General features: G+C 39.4%; 1 protein-coding gene and 1 pseudogene across 1 annotated transcript in view; both read left to right on the top strand.

Annotated features, from left to right (window-relative positions):
* The window catches only part of MCU (mitochondrial calcium uniporter), a 226,649-nt gene extending 216,687 nt beyond the window's left edge, over window positions 1–9,962 (top strand). Inside the window, exons 7-8 of the mRNA XM_060091983.1 lie at window positions 6,546–6,662; window positions 8,025–9,962. Coding sequence (XP_059947966.1) covers window positions 6,546–6,662; window positions 8,025–8,102 — 195 coding nt within the window. The 3' untranslated portion in view covers window positions 8,103–9,962. The remainder of the gene's footprint in view (window positions 1–6,545; window positions 6,663–8,024) is intronic.
* Window positions 9,963–12,810: 2,848 nt separating this feature from the next.
* Window positions 12,811–13,987, top strand: LOC132488792 (mirror-image polydactyly gene 1 protein-like; annotated as a pseudogene).
* Window positions 13,988–17,393: the final 3,406 nt, after the last annotated feature.

The following is a 17,393-nucleotide window of genomic DNA, read 5'->3' as shown; positions in this document are numbered from 1 at the left end:
CACATATATACAATGGAATATTACTCAGCCATAAAAAGAAATGAAATTGAGCTATTTGTAATGAGGTGGATGGACCTAGAGTCTGTCATACAGAGTGAAGTAAGTCAGAAAGAGAAAGACAAATACTGTATGCTGACACATATATATGGAATTTAAGAAAAAAAATGTCATCAAGAACCTAGGAGTAAGACAGGAATAAAGACACAGACCTACTAGAGCATGGACTTGAGGATATGGGGAGGGGGAAGGGTAAGCTGTGACAAAGTGAAAGAGCGGCATGGACATATATACACTACCAAACGTAAGGTAGATAGCTAGTGGGAAGCAGCCGCATAGCACAGGGAGATCAGCTCGGTTCTTTGTGACTGCCTGGAGGGGTGGGATAGGGAGGGTTGGAGGGAGACGCAAAAGGGAGGGGATATGGGAACATATGTATATGTATAACTGATTAAATTTGTAAAATAAAAAAAAAAAAGAGCTAACACCTATCCTTCTCAAACTCTTTCAAAATATAGCAGAGGGAGGAACACTCCCAAACTCCCTCTACAAGGCCACCATCACCCTCATACCAAAACTAGACAAACGTGTCACAAAAAATGAAAACTACAGACTAATATCACTGATGAACATAGATGCAAATATCCTCAACAAAATAATAGCAAACAGAATCCAACAGCACACTAAAAGGATCATACACCATGATCCAGTGGGTTTATCTCAGGAATGCAAGGATTCTTCAGTATACGCAAATCAATCAATGTGATAAGCCATATTAACAAATTGAAGGAGAAAAACCATATGATCATCTCAGTAGATACAGAAGAAGCCTTTGACAAAATTCAACACCCATTTATGATAAAAACTCTCCAGACCGTAGGCATAGAGGGAACTTACATCAACATAGTAAAGGCCATATATGACAAACCCACGGTCAACATCATTCTCAATGGTGAAAAACTGAAACCATTTCCACTAAGATCAGGAACAAGACATGGTTGCCCACTCTCACCACTATTATTCAACATAGTTTTGGACGTTTTAACCACAGCAATCAGAGAAGAAAAAGAAATAAAAGGAATTCAAATCAGAAAAGAAGTAAAACTGTCACTGTTTGCAGATGACATGATACTATACATAGAGAATCCAAAAGATGCTACCAGAAAACTACTAGAGGTAATCAATGAATGTGGTAAAGTAGATGGATATAAAATTAATGCACAGAAATCTCTTGCATTCCTATACACGAATGATGAAAAATCTGGAAGAGAAATTAAGGAAACACTCCCATTACCATTGCAACAAAAAGAATAAAATATCTAGGAATAACCTACCTAAGGAGACAAAACACCTATATGTAGGAAACTATAAGACACTGATGAAAGAAATTAAAGATGATACAAACAGATGGAGAGATGTACCATGTTCTTGGATTGGAAGAATCAACATTATGAATATGACTGTACTTCCCAAAGCAATCTACAGATCTAATGCAATCTCTGTCAAACTAACAATAGGAATTTTCACAGAACTAGAACAAAAAAATTTCACAATTTGTATGGAAACACAAAGACCCCGAATAGCCAAAGCAATCTTGAGAGAGAAAAACAGAGCTGGAGGAATCAGGCTCCCTGACTTCAGACTATACTACAAAGCTACAGTAATCAAGACAATATGGTACTGGCACAAAAACAGAAATATAGATCAATGGAACAGGATAGAGAGCCCAGAGATAAACCCACTCACATATGGTCCCCTTATATTTGGTAAAGGAGGGAAGAATATACAATGGGGAGAAGATTGCTTCTTCAATAACTGGTGCTGGGAAAACTGGACAGCTACATGTAAAAGAATGAAATTAGAACACTTCCTAACACCATACACAAAAATAAACTCAAAATGGATTAAAGATCTAAATGTAAGGCCAGACACTATAAAACTCTTAGAGGAAAACATAGGCACAACACTCTATGACATACATCACAGCAAGATCCTTTTTGACCCACCTCCTAGAGAAATGGAAATAAAAACAAAAATAAACAGATGGAACCTAATGAAACTTAAAAGCTTTTGCACAGCAAAGGAAACCATAAACAAGACCAAAAGACAACCCTCAGAATGGGAGAAAATATTTGCAAATGAAGCAACTGACAAAGGATTAATCTCCAAAATTTATAAGCAGCTCATGCAGCTCAATATCAAAAAAACAAGCAACCCAATCCAAAAATGGGCAGAAGACCTAAATAGACATTTCTCCAAAGAAGACACACAGATTGCCAACAAACACATGGAAGGATGCTCAACATCGCTAATCATTAGAGAAATGCAAATCAAAAGTACAATGAGGTATCACCTCACACCAGTCAGAATGGCCATCATCAAAAAATCTACAAACAATAAATGCTGGTGGGAATGTAAATTGATACAGCCTCTATGGAGAACATTATGGAGGTTCCTTAAAGAACTAAATATAGAACTACCATATGACCCAGCAATCCCATTACTGGGCATATACCTTGAGAAAACAACAATTCAAAGAGTCATGTACCACAATGTTCATTGCAGCTCTATTTACAATAGCCAGGACATGGAAGCAACCTAACTGTCCATCAACAGATCAATGGATATAGAAGATGTGGCCCATATATACAATGGAATATTAGTCAGCCATAAAAAGAAACGAAATCGAGTTATTTGTAATGAGGTGGATGGACCTAGAGACTGTCATACAGAGTGAAGTAAGTCAGAAAGAGAAAAATGCCGTATGATAACACATACATATGGAATCTAAAAAAAAATGGTTCTGAAGAACTTAGTGGCAGGACAGGAATAAAGACGCAGACCTAGAGAATGGACTTGAGGACACGGGGAAGGGGAAGCTGGGATGAAGTGAGAGAGTGGCATGGACATATGTACACTACCCAATGTAAAATAGCTAGTGGGAAGCAGCCACATAGCACAGGGAGATCAGCTCAGTGCTTTGTGTCCACCTAGAGGGGAGGAATAGGGAGGGTGGGAGGGAGACGTAAGAGGGAGGAGATACGGGGATATATATTTATGTATAGCTGATTCACTTTGTTATAAAGCAGAAAATAACACACCATTGTAAAGCAATTATACTCCAATAAAGATGTTAAAAAATAAATAAATAACCTGGGCTTCCCTGGTGGCACAGTGGTTGAGAGTCCGCCTGCCCATGCAGGGGACACAGGTTCGTGCCCCAGTCTGGGAGGATCCCACATGCTGCGGAGCAGCTGGGCCCGTGAGCCATGGCTGCTGAGCCTGCGCGTCCGGAGCCTGTGCTCCGCAACGGGAGAGGCCACAATGGTGGGAGGCCCGCATACCGCAAAAAAAAGAATAAATAAATAACCAAATAAATAAATAAATCATGCAAAAGATGTACAAGACCTCTATGTCAAGAAACATAAAATTATAGGAGAGTTAATAAATGTAATGATATAGCATGTTCATGGACTAGAAAAGTAAATAGTGCAAAAATGACAGTTTTATCCACATTGATCTATTAGATTCAGTGCAGTCCCAGTCAGAATCCCAACAGCTTTGTAGTTGGGGGAAGAGATTTTAATAAACTGATTCTAAAATGTATGTGGAAATACAGAAGACTAAGAAAAGCAATAAACACTTGAAGAAAAACTAGGTAAGAGGATTCACTCTATCAGATATGAAGACTGCAGCTTTAGTTACAATACTGCAGTGATTAAGACAGTGACACGGGGATGGACAAATAGTCCAGTGGAATAGAAGAGAGAAGTAGAAATAGACCTAGTATAAATGAAGTTTTGATTTTAAAAAAATGGCACTGCAGGGAAAGAGTTTTTTGGTAAATGGTGCTAGGACAATTGAATATCCATATAGAAAAAAGAAATGACCCCATCCTTACACTATAAACGAAAATCAATTCCAGACAGATTGTTGATCTAAATATAAAAGGTAACACGATGAAGCTCCTGGAAGATAATAATATAGAATATCTTAATTACTGTGCAATAGGGAATGACTTTTTACACAGAATGAAAAGTGCTAACCATAAAGAATAGGAATGATAAATTAGGCTATATTAACATTAAGGACATCTATTTATTAAAGAGCACCATGCAGAGGGAGAGTGGGCTGGGAGGAGATGTTTCCAATATGTATATCCAACAGAGGATCCATATCCATAATATATTAACAAATCCTACAAATCAGTAAGAAAAAGACACACAATCCAGTAGGAAAAAAATGGCAAGAGGTTTGTACAGGCACTTCTAAAAGTGAATATGCAAATGGCCATAATATAAAAGAGGATGTGAAAAGGCCTCAGCCCCATGAGTGATCAGGAAAATGCTATATCTCTTCAAGAGAAATAATAACGTGTCCATACAAAAATTTGTACACAAATGTTCATAGCAAGATTATTCATAATAGCCAAAAAGTGGAAGAAACCCAAATGTCTATCAATTGACAAATAGATAAATAAAACGTAGCACAGTGGTCCCCAACCTTTTTTGGCACCAGGGACCGGTTTCGTGGAAGACGATTTTTCCCTGGGGGAGGGGATGGCGGGGGATGGTTCAGGCGGTAAAGCGAGTGATGGGTAGCGGCAGATGAAGCTTTGCTGGCTTGCCCACTGCTCACCTGCTGTGCGGCCCGGTTCCTAACAGGCTGCGGACCACTACCCGTCTGCAGCCGGGAGATTGGGGACCCCTGATGTAGCATATCCATTTAATGGAATATTATTTGTCAATAAAAAGAAATAATGTACTGATACATGCTACAAATAGATGAGCCTTGAAAGAAGCCAGACACAAAAGGCTTTTTTATGATTCCACTTATGAAATATCCAGAAGAGGCAAATCTATAGAGACAGAAAGTAGGCTAGTAGTTAACTTAGAACTGGAAGTATGGAGGGAAATAGGAAGTGATGTTAAAGGATATGGGGTTTCTCTGGGGGATGATGAAAATATTCTAAAAATTATTGTAGTAATGGTTGTACAATTCTGTGACTATGCTAAAAAGCATTGACTATTATACTTTAAATGGGTAAATTGTATGGTATCTTAAGTAAAGTTGTTTTTAAAATATGAGGTAGTGGGCTTCCCTGGTGGTGCAGTGGTTGAGAGTCCGCCTGCCGATGCAGGGGACACGGGTTCGTGCCCTGGTCCAGGAGGATCCCACATGCCGCGGAGTGGCTGGGCCCGTGAGCCGTGGCCGCTGAGCCTGCACGTCCGGAACCTGCGCTCCACAATGGGAGAGGCCACAGCAGTGAGAGGCCCGTGTACCAAAAAAAAAAAAAAAAAAAAAAAGAGGTAGTAATATAAATAATATAAATTAGGAGTTTGGGATTAACATATACAAACTATATAAAATAGATAACCAACAAGGACCTATAGTATAGCACAGGGAACTATACTCAATATTTTGTAATAACCTATAAGGGAACAGAATCTGAGGTAGTATTTCTGCCTAACTCGTTTTTTAACTGACAATACCAAGTATTGGCAAGGAGGTGAAGTGATGGCAAGTCATGTCCTGCTTATGGGAGTATAGCTGGTACAACCTTTTTTTTTTTTTTGCGGTACGTGGGTCTCTCAATGCCGTGGCCTCTCCCGCTGCAGAGCACAGGCTCCGGACGCGCAGGCTCAGTGGCCATGGCTCACGGGCCCAGCCGCTCCGCGGCATGCGGGATTCTCCCCAACCGGGGCACAAACCCGTGTCCCCTGCACCAGCAGGCGGACTCTCAACCACTGCGCCACCAGGGAAGCCCCTGGTACAATCCCTGGTACAACCATTTTGATATCACTCCTTAAATTTGAACACAAGCATACCCTATGGTCCAGAATTTCCATTCATAGGTTTATACCCAACAGAAGACAAGTCCAGAGATGATCTTGACTGTATTATTTACAACAGCTAAAACCTAGAAACAACCCAAAAATCTATCAGTAGTACAACAGATAAATAAATTGTGATGTAGCCACACAATAGAATATAACACATCAATGGAAATGAACAGACTACAGCTACACGCAAAAGATGAATATCACAAACATGATATTGAGTGAAAGTAGCCATACACAATGCATACTATCTGACTCCATTTTTATAAAATTCAAAAAACAGGTAAACTCAGCTGTAGAGCTCAGGGGAATGTATGCTTAAGTAAGAAAGCTGTAAAGAGAGCAGGAAAACAGTTACCATGAAAGTCAAGATAGTGATTACTTTGGTGGGGAAGGAGGGGTTAGTAATTGGAAAGGGGCAGAAAGGGGGCTTGTGAGTTACTGGTGGTATTCTATTTTCTCTGTCTGGTGGTGATTAAAATTTATTACATGATGATGATTCTTTATGATGTACATTTTTTGTGTGTGTACTCTTCTGTGTGTGTTGTGCAATAAAAAATGTTTAAGAAATAAATATTTAATACAGCACATGTCAGTAGTATATCTTTATATGTGCTCATGTGTATTGAATCTAATCAATAGTAAATGCTTATTTTGTGAAGATAGTGTGCTAAGGAGTATAATTTAATTTCTTCTTTATTTTTGTAGGAATATGTTTATCCAGAAGCCAGAGACAGACAATACTTATTATTTTTCCATAAAGGAGCCAAAAAGTCACGTTTTGACCTAGAGAAATACAATCAGCTCAAAGATGCAATTGCTCAGGTAAGTTTTACAAAAATTAAAATAAATCCCAGCCCCATCTTGTATGGCATCATCATCATTGTCTACAATCAAGTACTTAGATGGGTAAACTCTGAAAGAATGATCCAATCCTCTTCTTCCTATGTAAATTATTCCTCAGTTGATAAAAATGACTATTTTAGCATGGTCAACACTCCAAAAAGTTTTATAACACAAGCAGATGAAAAGATAATGAGTCCTATCTATCGTTTTATCACTAGCATATTGAAATTTTTAAACCTATTTTTATATTTTTCATTTTGTTTCTTTAGAGAGGTCTGTTTTTACTTTTCTCTCTTTTTTTAATCTTTCTGCAATTGACCCAAAGATCTCTCACCTAAGATGTGTGGTAGCAATGGAGCCAAAACAAAACCCAGGTCAGAGAGAGACTACTAGAAATGTTTGCAAGGTGCAGGTGAGAGATTATTGAGCTAGAAATGCTTTTTTAAAAGACTGATATCTTATTTTTCATAACAGCTACCTCTTTCACATTTCTGATCGTGCCTCCCCCTCACTCTGATATCTTTGATTTTGGTGAAGAAATCCTCATTTCTTTTCTCTGCAGTCTTTCATGGCTTTAGAGATTTTTTTAAAACCTCTGGAAGCCCTTCCATCCTCTTTAATGTTTAATTACTCTTCTCTGGACCTTCTCTGCCTTCTCTGTCCCTTTTTGGTGACAGGGTTGTGCTTTGAAGAGGCTTAATTCATCTCCTTGCCTTGGCCTAAGTGAATTCTTACCTTCTGTTGCTCTGTGTGGTGGTTCTCAACTGGAGGGAATGCGTCAGAATCATCTCTGGAGCTATTAAAAATACAGGTGCTTCAGCCCCGCCCTAAACCTATTAATCCAACTCAGGGGTGAGGCCCAAGCGCGTGTGAGTTTTGAAAGTGCTACAGTTGACTGCACATCCCTGTTTTAAAAGTTACTGATAGTGAAAAACTTAAACAACTACTAGACAAATAACTAAAGTCTTCAGGAGCATAAATTTGAATTCTGGCTCCAGGCAAAAAGTTTGTAAAAGGGCTTCTCTCTGGAGAAATGCCATCAAGGTGCATCAGATGCTCCCACATTCTTGAACCCCTGAGTCCTACCCTGTTGATTGCACAGTCTTTTCTGGAGGCTCTGTTGATAGATGAAACTGCCAGGACAGACTTCTGTTTCTGTCCCACTTTGTTGTCCTGTGCCTTTAACATTCTTTGCCTCTGAGGCACTCTTACTTTGAGAGTGATTGAGATGATTTCTCTGACTCATAGTGATGGAGGAAAGACAGTTTCCTCTTCTCAGGAGACAGTAATATCATTGAAAGCTTGACTAGCCAGTTTTCTCACCTTTTGTTTCTATTTTAGGCAGAAATGGACCTTAAGAGACTGAGAGACCCATTACAAGTACATCTGCCCCTCCGACAGATTGGTGAGGAAGATTGATCTGCAGAGAGCCTCTGAATCCCAGCAGAAAGAACACCTGTTTATAACTATGGCCTTTTTAATTAAAAAGCATTGCAGGTGGAAGCTGGGAGCCATGTCGGGGTAGAGGGTTTTTAACGTTAATTTAAAAACAAAAACAAAAAGATCTTAGGGAAGAAAGGAATGTTAAAATCTGACCATCAGGCTTTGTGGAATATAAGCTCAAAGGGCTTAGTGAATATTGTCTTAATCAAGAGTCTCAGTTTCTGGATGAAAATGATGCATTATTATTATAGTTGAGAGAAAATGATGCTAGGGGTGTTGTTTCTTGCATCTTCTTTTCAGGGTCAGCAAAATAGTAACACACCAGCACTCCACTCAGCTCTAAATTTTTTTTTAATTTAACTTTTCTTATTTTTGACATAACAGTAAATAAATATACCAGAAAAGCAAACCCTTGAGATATGTGGGTGGCAAACAGAGTCTGAGCCCATGTCATTAGCATTTATTTTAGATTGGACCCAGTCTCTGCAAAGTTACCAGGAATCTCTCCCGTTTGTGCCCCGTTTCTGACCACCCACACCTGTTGGTACACTAATTTTATCCATATGATAATTGGAACCAACTTATGACTGTTTGATAACTGACACTTTGGATTATCCCTTAATACCTTCTTAAATGTCTCAATATTCCATTTCTCTGGATCACTGTCTAGAAATAATTGGCAACACTGCATGAGGTGTTTTTGTTTTGTTCTGTTTTTTACTAATTAATCTTTAAGAGGAGGACAGATTTCCCTCCTTTATTTAACTATCCCATTGATACTCCCCTCTCCCTCCACAGCTCAAGCCAGAGGCGGAGTGTTCAACTGTATTACCAAATCAGGAAGATGTAAGGTTTACAAACTGGCTAAAAATCATGACTCTGTAGCCATTTCAGAACCAGAATAGTTTCACTGCTGTTAATCTGTTTGTGTTACAGCATTCCAGGCCACCCAGATGTCACTACCTTGTCTGGAGGCCTTGTTAATCTCTAAGGACACACACTCCCACACTGTTTGTGAGCCCTCCCACCTCCACCTCTTCAGTAGTTGTAAATCAAGTGTGTGGATCTCAAAGGGTGCAATTTATCTTTGTATAGAAATACATTTCTATGGCTTCTTTCAGCCTACCCTCTTCACCCTATTTTTTCTTATCTTAAATTGAGAGAAAAAGGAGTTAATCTTATACTCTATCAAAATATTTTCTACCATATTTCCAGATGACATCACACTTGAAGGGTCAAAGGAATCTGTGTCTACTATCCTGTTTTTAACTACTGCAGGGGCAGGAGGGAAAGGATGATGGGGCTTGCCACACAGCTGATTGATTGGCTTTTTTCTTTCACATGATTCATCCCTCTTCATTGTGGCAAGGGGTTTCTTTCTCTTTTTCTTCCTCCTTTGGGATCATTGTGTGTGAAGAGAAACACTTTAAATGACAAACCCAGACTGCAGGTGCCTTGCAGAGGTTGAAAGACAGCCAGGATTGCTGCTGCTGCTCCTGCCACCACCCCTTCCACCGGCATGACGGAATGAAAGGATGCATGTCTCCACTTCTCATCCCTCCTCCCACTTCCTTCCCCACCCGCCCCCCCCAGTCGTTCAACCCCCTTCCCTCATTTATTTCTGTTGTGTGAATTATTTTTAAACCATTTATCCTGTTTGTACACAGGGTTTTTAAGAAGAAACAGCACAGTGCAATGAGCAAATCCTTTCAGGGTGTGTGGGAGGCAAGGGGAGGGAAGACGTGGAGAAAAGTCCTTTAAACAAATAGCAAAATATTGGACATGTGTAAAATCCTGTATCATTTATGAAATATGTATAAAAAGCAATGTACCTTCTGGAACAATAAATACTTATTCAATTTTTGAACTATAGCATCTCATTCTTTAAAGCAAAACAACCAAGATCAGAAACAAAAACAAGCTTATTCTGATTCAAGGTGGAAAGCTTTTTACCTCTAAAATTAATTTTTATAAAAATACCATTTTGAAATTAAGTTTTTTTGCTGGAGCCTATATTTTTACAAGGCATTTCATGAATTCTTCCTGAACTTAAGATGATCAATATTTTCCTAGTTTTCCAGAGCCACTAGAGGTTCAGTGACCTCTGCAACCGTGATAGAGCCAAGGACAGCACTGACACTAATAGCCTTATCTCCTGATTGACAGGAAATATCTCCATTATATCAGATCATCAGACTGCCCAGTGTGGTCTCCTGGACTCCAGAAACTTGTTCAAGCATGAACCAAGATCAAATACTCCTTATTTTAAGAGTTTGTATCAAATTTATAATGATCACCAAATGGTAAAATATCACATGCCACCTAGTCCCTCGAAGACATATCAAAAAGCATGTATTAAATGTCTGCATTAAGTGCAGTGTGAGATGTACTGAGAGCCTCCACAGCTACGGTCCTGCCTCCTGGCAGCTCACAGCAACCGAACAGAAACATCCCTAAGATATGTAAGGTTTAAGAAGATAAGATTGAAAATATTAAGCCGTTGTTTGCATTCAACAAATAATAACTACACCCATGAACCTATGGTCAACTAGTCTATGACAAAGGAGGCAAGAATATATAATGGAGAAAAGAGTCTCTTCAATGAGTGGTGCTGGGAAGACTGGACAGCTACGTGTAAAAGAAAGAAATGAGAACACTTCTTAACACCATACACAAAAATAAACTCAAAATGGATTAAAGACCTAAATGTGAGGCCGGATACTATAAAGCTCTTAAAGGAAAACATAGGCAGAACACTATGACAAATCACAGCAATATCTTTTTTGATCCACCTCCTAGAGTAACGAAAATACATGAGACCTAATTAAGCTTAAAAGCTTTTGCACAACAAAGGAAACGATAAACAAAATGAAAAGACAACCCACAGAATGGGAGAAAATATTTGCAAAGCAACCGACAAGGGATTAATCTCCAAAATATACAAACAGCTCACGCAACTCAATGTCAAAAAAAAACAGTCCTATCAAAAAATGGGCAGATTTAAATAGACATTTCTCCAAAGAAGACATACAGATGACCAAAAAGCACATGAAAAGATGCTCAACATCACTAATGATTAGAGAAATGCATATCAAAACTACAATGAGGTATCACCTCACACCAGTCAGAATGGCCATCATCAAAAAACCTACAAACAATAAATGCTGGAGAAGGTGTGGAGAAAAGGGAACCCTCCTACACTGTTGGTGGGAATGTAAATTGATACAATTATGGAGAACAAAACAGTATGGAGGTTCCCTAAAAACTAAATATAGAGCTACCATATGATCCAGCAATCCTACTCCTAGGCATATATCTGGAGAAAACCATAATTCAAAAAGATACATGCACCCCAATGTTCATTGCAGCACTATTTACAATAGCCAAGATGTGGAAGCAACCTAAATGTCCATCAACAGAGGAATGGGTAAAGAAGATATGGTACATATATACAGTGGAATATTACTCAGCCATAAAAAAGAATGAAATAACACCATTTGCAGCAACATGGATGGACCTAGAGATTATCATACTAAGTGAAGTAAGTCAGACAGAGAAAGACAAATATGATATCACTTATATGTGGAATCTAATAAAAAAGTGATACAAATGAACTTATTTACAAAACAGAAACAGACTCACAGATCTCGAAATCAAACTTATGGTTGCCAGAGGGGAAACGTAGGGGGAAGTGATAAATTAGGAGTTTGAGATTAACATATACACACTACTATATATAAAATAGGTAACTAATAAGGACCTACTGTATAGCACAGGGAACTCTACTCAATATTCTGTAATAACATATATGGGAAAAGAATCTGAAAAAGAATGGGTCTATGTATATGTATAACTTATTCACTTTGCTGTACACCTGAAACTAACACAACATTCTAAGTCAACTGTATTCCAGTAAAAAAAAATTTTTTTAAGGCAAATAATAGCTACATATTCCACAACATCCTCTTAGGCTCTGGTGAATAATGGAGAGTGTTAAATCCATTAGTGAGTGTAGGTAATGCAGTTTTGCTAAGGGATCATAGACTTTTAGAGCTGGAGAAAGTAAAAGTGTTCTCAGAATCTGGTTCCTGGAACAGCAACTTACCTCTCCAGAAATGCAAGTTCTCCACTCCCTACTGAATCAAACTAGGAGTGGAACCAGCAATCTGTTCAGCAAGCGCTCCTGGTGATTCTGATGCGAACCATTGACCTCATCAAACCGTGGCTTTAAAGAGAAGGAAACTGAGGCATAGAGAGGGCATCTGTGTCATAACTCATCAGTGAATTCTATGATCAAACAACCAGACTGAGTGAGGATTGGTGAGTATGGTGACTATGGTAAATGGAAAGGATAGAGATCATGTCACATGTACATACTATTGTATCTTGCTTGTGAGGGTGTAGTGGTAAGCACACAGTAGATGCTTACAAAAACAAATACAAATAGGTTGAATTTTTAAAATCTGTCTGGAAAGATTTCACAGAAATGTGGAACTTCTTAGATTTCGGAATTCAGTTTCACCAAAACTGTAAAGGGTTGTCATTCATTTTTATCACTGCCAACAACCTTTAGTTCATTGCTCCCCAAATAAGTCCAAACTCCTTGTCTTCCTAAATGGACTATGTGGTTATTTCCTTAGGATAAATGTATAGGTTAATTTTAACAAGACCTACTGAATATAAAATGACCCTGAGAAGCTCTGGGCAAGAGCGCAGAGTTGGCTCCTGGGCCAGTGCGGGGCGCATCTCAGGTCTCACACTTGTAAGTTTCAGCAAAGAATGCTGTGCTTCTTTAGGCACGCTGAGCCATGCTGTACAAAGCTTCAAATCTTGGTGCAAAAACCAGAGACCTTGCCAGAGCAAACAAGAAGTACAAATGGACGACTGGTCAAAAGGGCCTAGATAAGTGGTGGTTGTTATTGTTCTTCCATCCAGCTGTGAAAGAAACCTTCATTTCCTGTATTTTATAATCAACCAGTATATTTTAACACCAGGACAGTGCTGCGTTAGTCCAGACATAATCCATAGTTATGTTGAACAAGAGACCACTGGGAGAAATAAAAGTACACAGCCAGATGAGCAACTGCCTGTGAATTCTAAGGGAAGCATGCAACAGAAATCCAATGAATTAGTTAATGAAGCTACCTATGGGGGCATAGAACTGCCAGAGCAGAGATCAAGGAATTTTCAAGTCATCAGTCCTCATTTAGGTGATGAGACAGCTCACTGCACCAGAGAAAATTCCAACATTATGGAACACAGAGATAATGATTTGCATTACAAATGTATGATTCCTTGTCAAGTTACTTCAGACTTAAAGAGGAGACAATAGCGTTGCTTCTAAAAGAATCGGACATTCTCCAAGCAATAAAAAACTTCAAGAAAAACTGACTAAAGAAGATAAAGAACAGAGAAAACTAAAGCTTAAACTAGAACTCCAAGAAAAAGCAACAGAAGCTCAAATTGCTGAAAAAACAGCAGCTTTGGTTGAAGAGGTGTATTTTGCAGAGGGAACGTGATGAAGCTATTATGTCTTGACTGCAGTTAGCCAATGAGGAGAGAGATGAAGCAATTGTGCACGAGCCAAGCATATGGAAATGTCTCTAAAACTGCTAGAAAATATTAACCCTGAAGAAAATGACATGACATTACAGGAATTACTGAACAGAATAAACAGTGCAGACACAGGGATAGCTATTCAGAAGAATGGAGCTATAACTGTGGATAGAATCTACAAGACCAAGGAATGTGAAAAGAGAATAACTGCAGAAGAAATGAATGCAGTGGTTGAAAAATGGGATGCTGCTTTGTCTCAGGTGGAAGTTTTTCTCCCTTTGGAACTAATAAGATCTCTGGATTAGCAGAATCTCAGTTTGCAGAGATGGGAAGCAAAAATCTTGCTATTGGATCACTACAGGTAAAAATGAAGCCACTCCCATTTTAACCCCTTGATTCCTGGACCCGTGAATATTGGCTGTGGGTGAAAAAGTACCATATATTGGATTCTGGTTTAGAGCATATACACTGTCATGGAGAACCTTGTCCTAGCCCCACCAGGTATTGCCACATATCTGGCACTATAATCAAGTCTTCAAAAATCCATTCCACTGTTTTATCAAGCTAGCTGTGTCAGGATGATGCGAACTTGGTAAGATCAGTGTTTATGAGCACGAGCCCATTGCCACACTTCATGTGCTATGAAGTGAGTTCCTTGATCAGAACAATGCTGTGTGGAATCTCATGGTGATATGTAAGGCATTCTATAAGTCCATGGATGGCTGTTTTTGCATAAGCATTGCATTCAGGGAAGCAAGTCCATATCCAAAGTGTTTATTCCAGTAGGAACAGTAAAGAGCAGTTTTAGTAAGAAGGTAGGAGAATGAAAGTTTGTGGTCCAAGAGCAGAGTTTCAGAGTTAAGGATTAAAGAGGACTAAGGACAAGATATGGCTAGGGTTATTGTTTGAAGGTATATTTTATTGGAATAAATGAGTCAAGAAATTGTGAGGCTAGAGTGTTGTATGGGTGATTCTTGCTTTTGTCTAGAATATTGGCAAGAAAAATATTTTTTTAATGTGGGAAAGTAACCTTTGTTGTCAAATCACAGTGGTACAGATGAGAAGCAAGTCATCCAAATCAGTGCTTCTCAAACTGTGGTGAAAACCAGTTTAAAAAGACGTTGTTCCAATGTGTTATGGGCCACTACTTTTTTTTTTTTTTGCGGTACACGGGCCTCTCACTGTTGTGGCCTCTCCCGTTGCGGGGCACAGGCTCCGGACGCGCAGGCTCAGCGGCCATGGCTCACGGGCCCAGCCGCTCCGCGGTATGTGGAATCTTCCCGGACCGGGGCACGAACCCGCGTCCCCTGCATCGGCAGGCGGACTCTCAACCACTGTGCCACCAGGGAAGCCCGGGCCACTACTTTTATAACGTATAATAAAAATGACTTATCAAAAAAACTAAAAACTAAAAAATAAATGTGAGAGAAGGGAAGCTAAAAGACACCACACGAAGTGGTCAGTGAAACCCAGGATGTGAGACATTCTATAGGACAAAAAACTGGGTTTCTTCAACAAGTAGCATGGGAGGTGGAGGGACTGTTATAGATTAAAAGAATTTAAGAGACCCAACCACAAGCAATGTATAGCTCTTGTTTGTTTTGTTTTGTTTTTTAATAAATTTATTTGTTTTATTTATTTATTTTTGGCTGCGTTGGGTCTTCATTGCTGCACGCGGGCTTTCTCTAGTTGCGGTGAGTGGGGGCTACTCTTCGTTGCAGTGCACGGGCTTCTCATTGTGGTGGTTTCTCTTGGTGCGTGGGCTTCAGTAGTTGTGGCTCACGGGCTCTAGAGCGCAGTAGTTGTGGCGCACGGGCTTAGTTGCTCTGCGGCATGTGGGCTCTTCCCGGACCAGGGGTTGAACCCGTGTCCCCTGCATTGGCAGGTGGATTCTTAAGCACTGTGCCACCAGGGAAGCCCCTATAGATCTTGTTTGAATCCTGACTCAAGCTAGCAATACAAAGAAATTTTTGAAACAACTGGGGACATTTAAATATGGAATGAGTATTAGATGATATTAAGGAACGACTGCTACTTTCCATAGTTGTAACAATGACAATACGATTATATAAAAAAGAAAGGCCATTTGTTAGAAATGTATACTGCTGTATAAATGAAATAAGATTGACAAAATGTTAACTATTATTGCAGCTGAGTACTCATTATTGTTTTTTCTACTTTGTATATATTTGAAATTTTTCATCGTAAAAAATTAAAATGAAAGGGCCGGTCAACTAAAAAGGAAAAAATAGGAATAAGAAAAATATCCTACCATCCTGGGAAGACTTGTTTACAGAACCAAAGGACTATCTGGTAAAAGTCCTTGACTCTGGCAATCAATCCTGGCAGCAAATCTGGGTTTATCTCATGCACACGTCCTCTGCTTCTCTGCAGCACATATGAAGCAGCCAGATGGCTTCTCAGGGACAGGAAATTGCAGGGTTTTGTTATTTCTGTTAAGACCATTGCCACTTAGCAGCACTACCCTGCAATGAAACAGTTCCTCAGTTAAGACCATTGCCACGTAGCAGCACTACCCTGCAATGAAACAGTTCCTCAGTCCCAGAGTCATCCATTGCTGCCATCAGATTGCAACTTAATCAGCTAATAATGATCAAGTTGCCTGTGTCCCACTAGCATTAGTGATAAAGTAGCTGAGTACAAGTTAAATCAATGGAAACCCCTTGCTAGACTGTAAAGTCTGCTTGTGGGAACCTCTTTTACCTTAATCACTGTCAAATACCCGTGACCAGCATGTTACCTGGCCCCTAGTAAGCACTACTGTTTAACTGAACTGAAACCCTAGAGGAAAGGGGCCACAGTAATTTGAATGCTACTTAGTGTAGTAAGAAAATGTGCTAAAAGATTATGAAGACAAATTTAGGGACTACTTCCTAAAAGACAATAATATTTCTTTCCCAGGCACTAGAAATTCAGTTATTAGGAAAAGAAGCATAGATGAAGAAAGTTTAGGAATAATAGAAGCCCAAAGCATCAGGTCAAGGTAAGATTAGGAGAGAAAAATTTTGGTTTCACGCGGATCCTTGTTTAATATCATATTTAAAAACAACAAACAGGGCCTCCCTGGTGGTGCAGTGGTTGAGAGTCCGCCTGCCGATGCAGGGGATACGGGTTCGTGCCCCGGTCTGGGAGGATCCCATATGCCGCGGAGCGGCTGGGCCCGTGAGCCATGGCCGCTGAGCCTGCGCATCCGGAGCCTGTGCTCCGCAACGGGAGAGGCCACAACAGTGAGAGGCCCACATACTGCAAAAAGAAAAAAAAAAAAAAACAACAAACAAAAACTTATTCTCTACCCTTCTTTTAATCCTTCCCCTTCACATTATCTGCAGTAATAGTGCTTGCCAATTCTCATTCTACGCACTGTAGGATGTCAGGAAGCTGGCAAGCTCCAAACCTGTAATTCCTAAGGTTATGTCTAGTGACATGTAATATACAGGACCCTACATTGTCCCTCTCTTGTCTAAAACTGAAACTGTAGTAAACTTTGTCACTTACTTTTCAGTGTCGTCAATTTAATGAATAGTTCCTAATCTGAAGCCCCTACCCCTTACTGTGAGAATTAGTGAAATAAATAACAATAAACCATTTTAAATTTGGAGAAGAAAGGCACTATGAAAACATGAGATACTGCTGCTCAAACACAACTTAAACTTTGTTTCTTTAGGAAGTTTTGATACCAAAGACCATAAT

The sequence above is a fragment of the Mesoplodon densirostris genome, chromosome 1 (assembly GCF_025265405.1).
Source record: "Mesoplodon densirostris isolate mMesDen1 chromosome 1, mMesDen1 primary haplotype, whole genome shotgun sequence".
Taxonomy (NCBI): Eukaryota; Metazoa; Chordata; class Mammalia; order Artiodactyla; family Ziphiidae; genus Mesoplodon; species Mesoplodon densirostris.
This window is presented reverse-complemented; position numbering and strand designations above follow the sequence as displayed.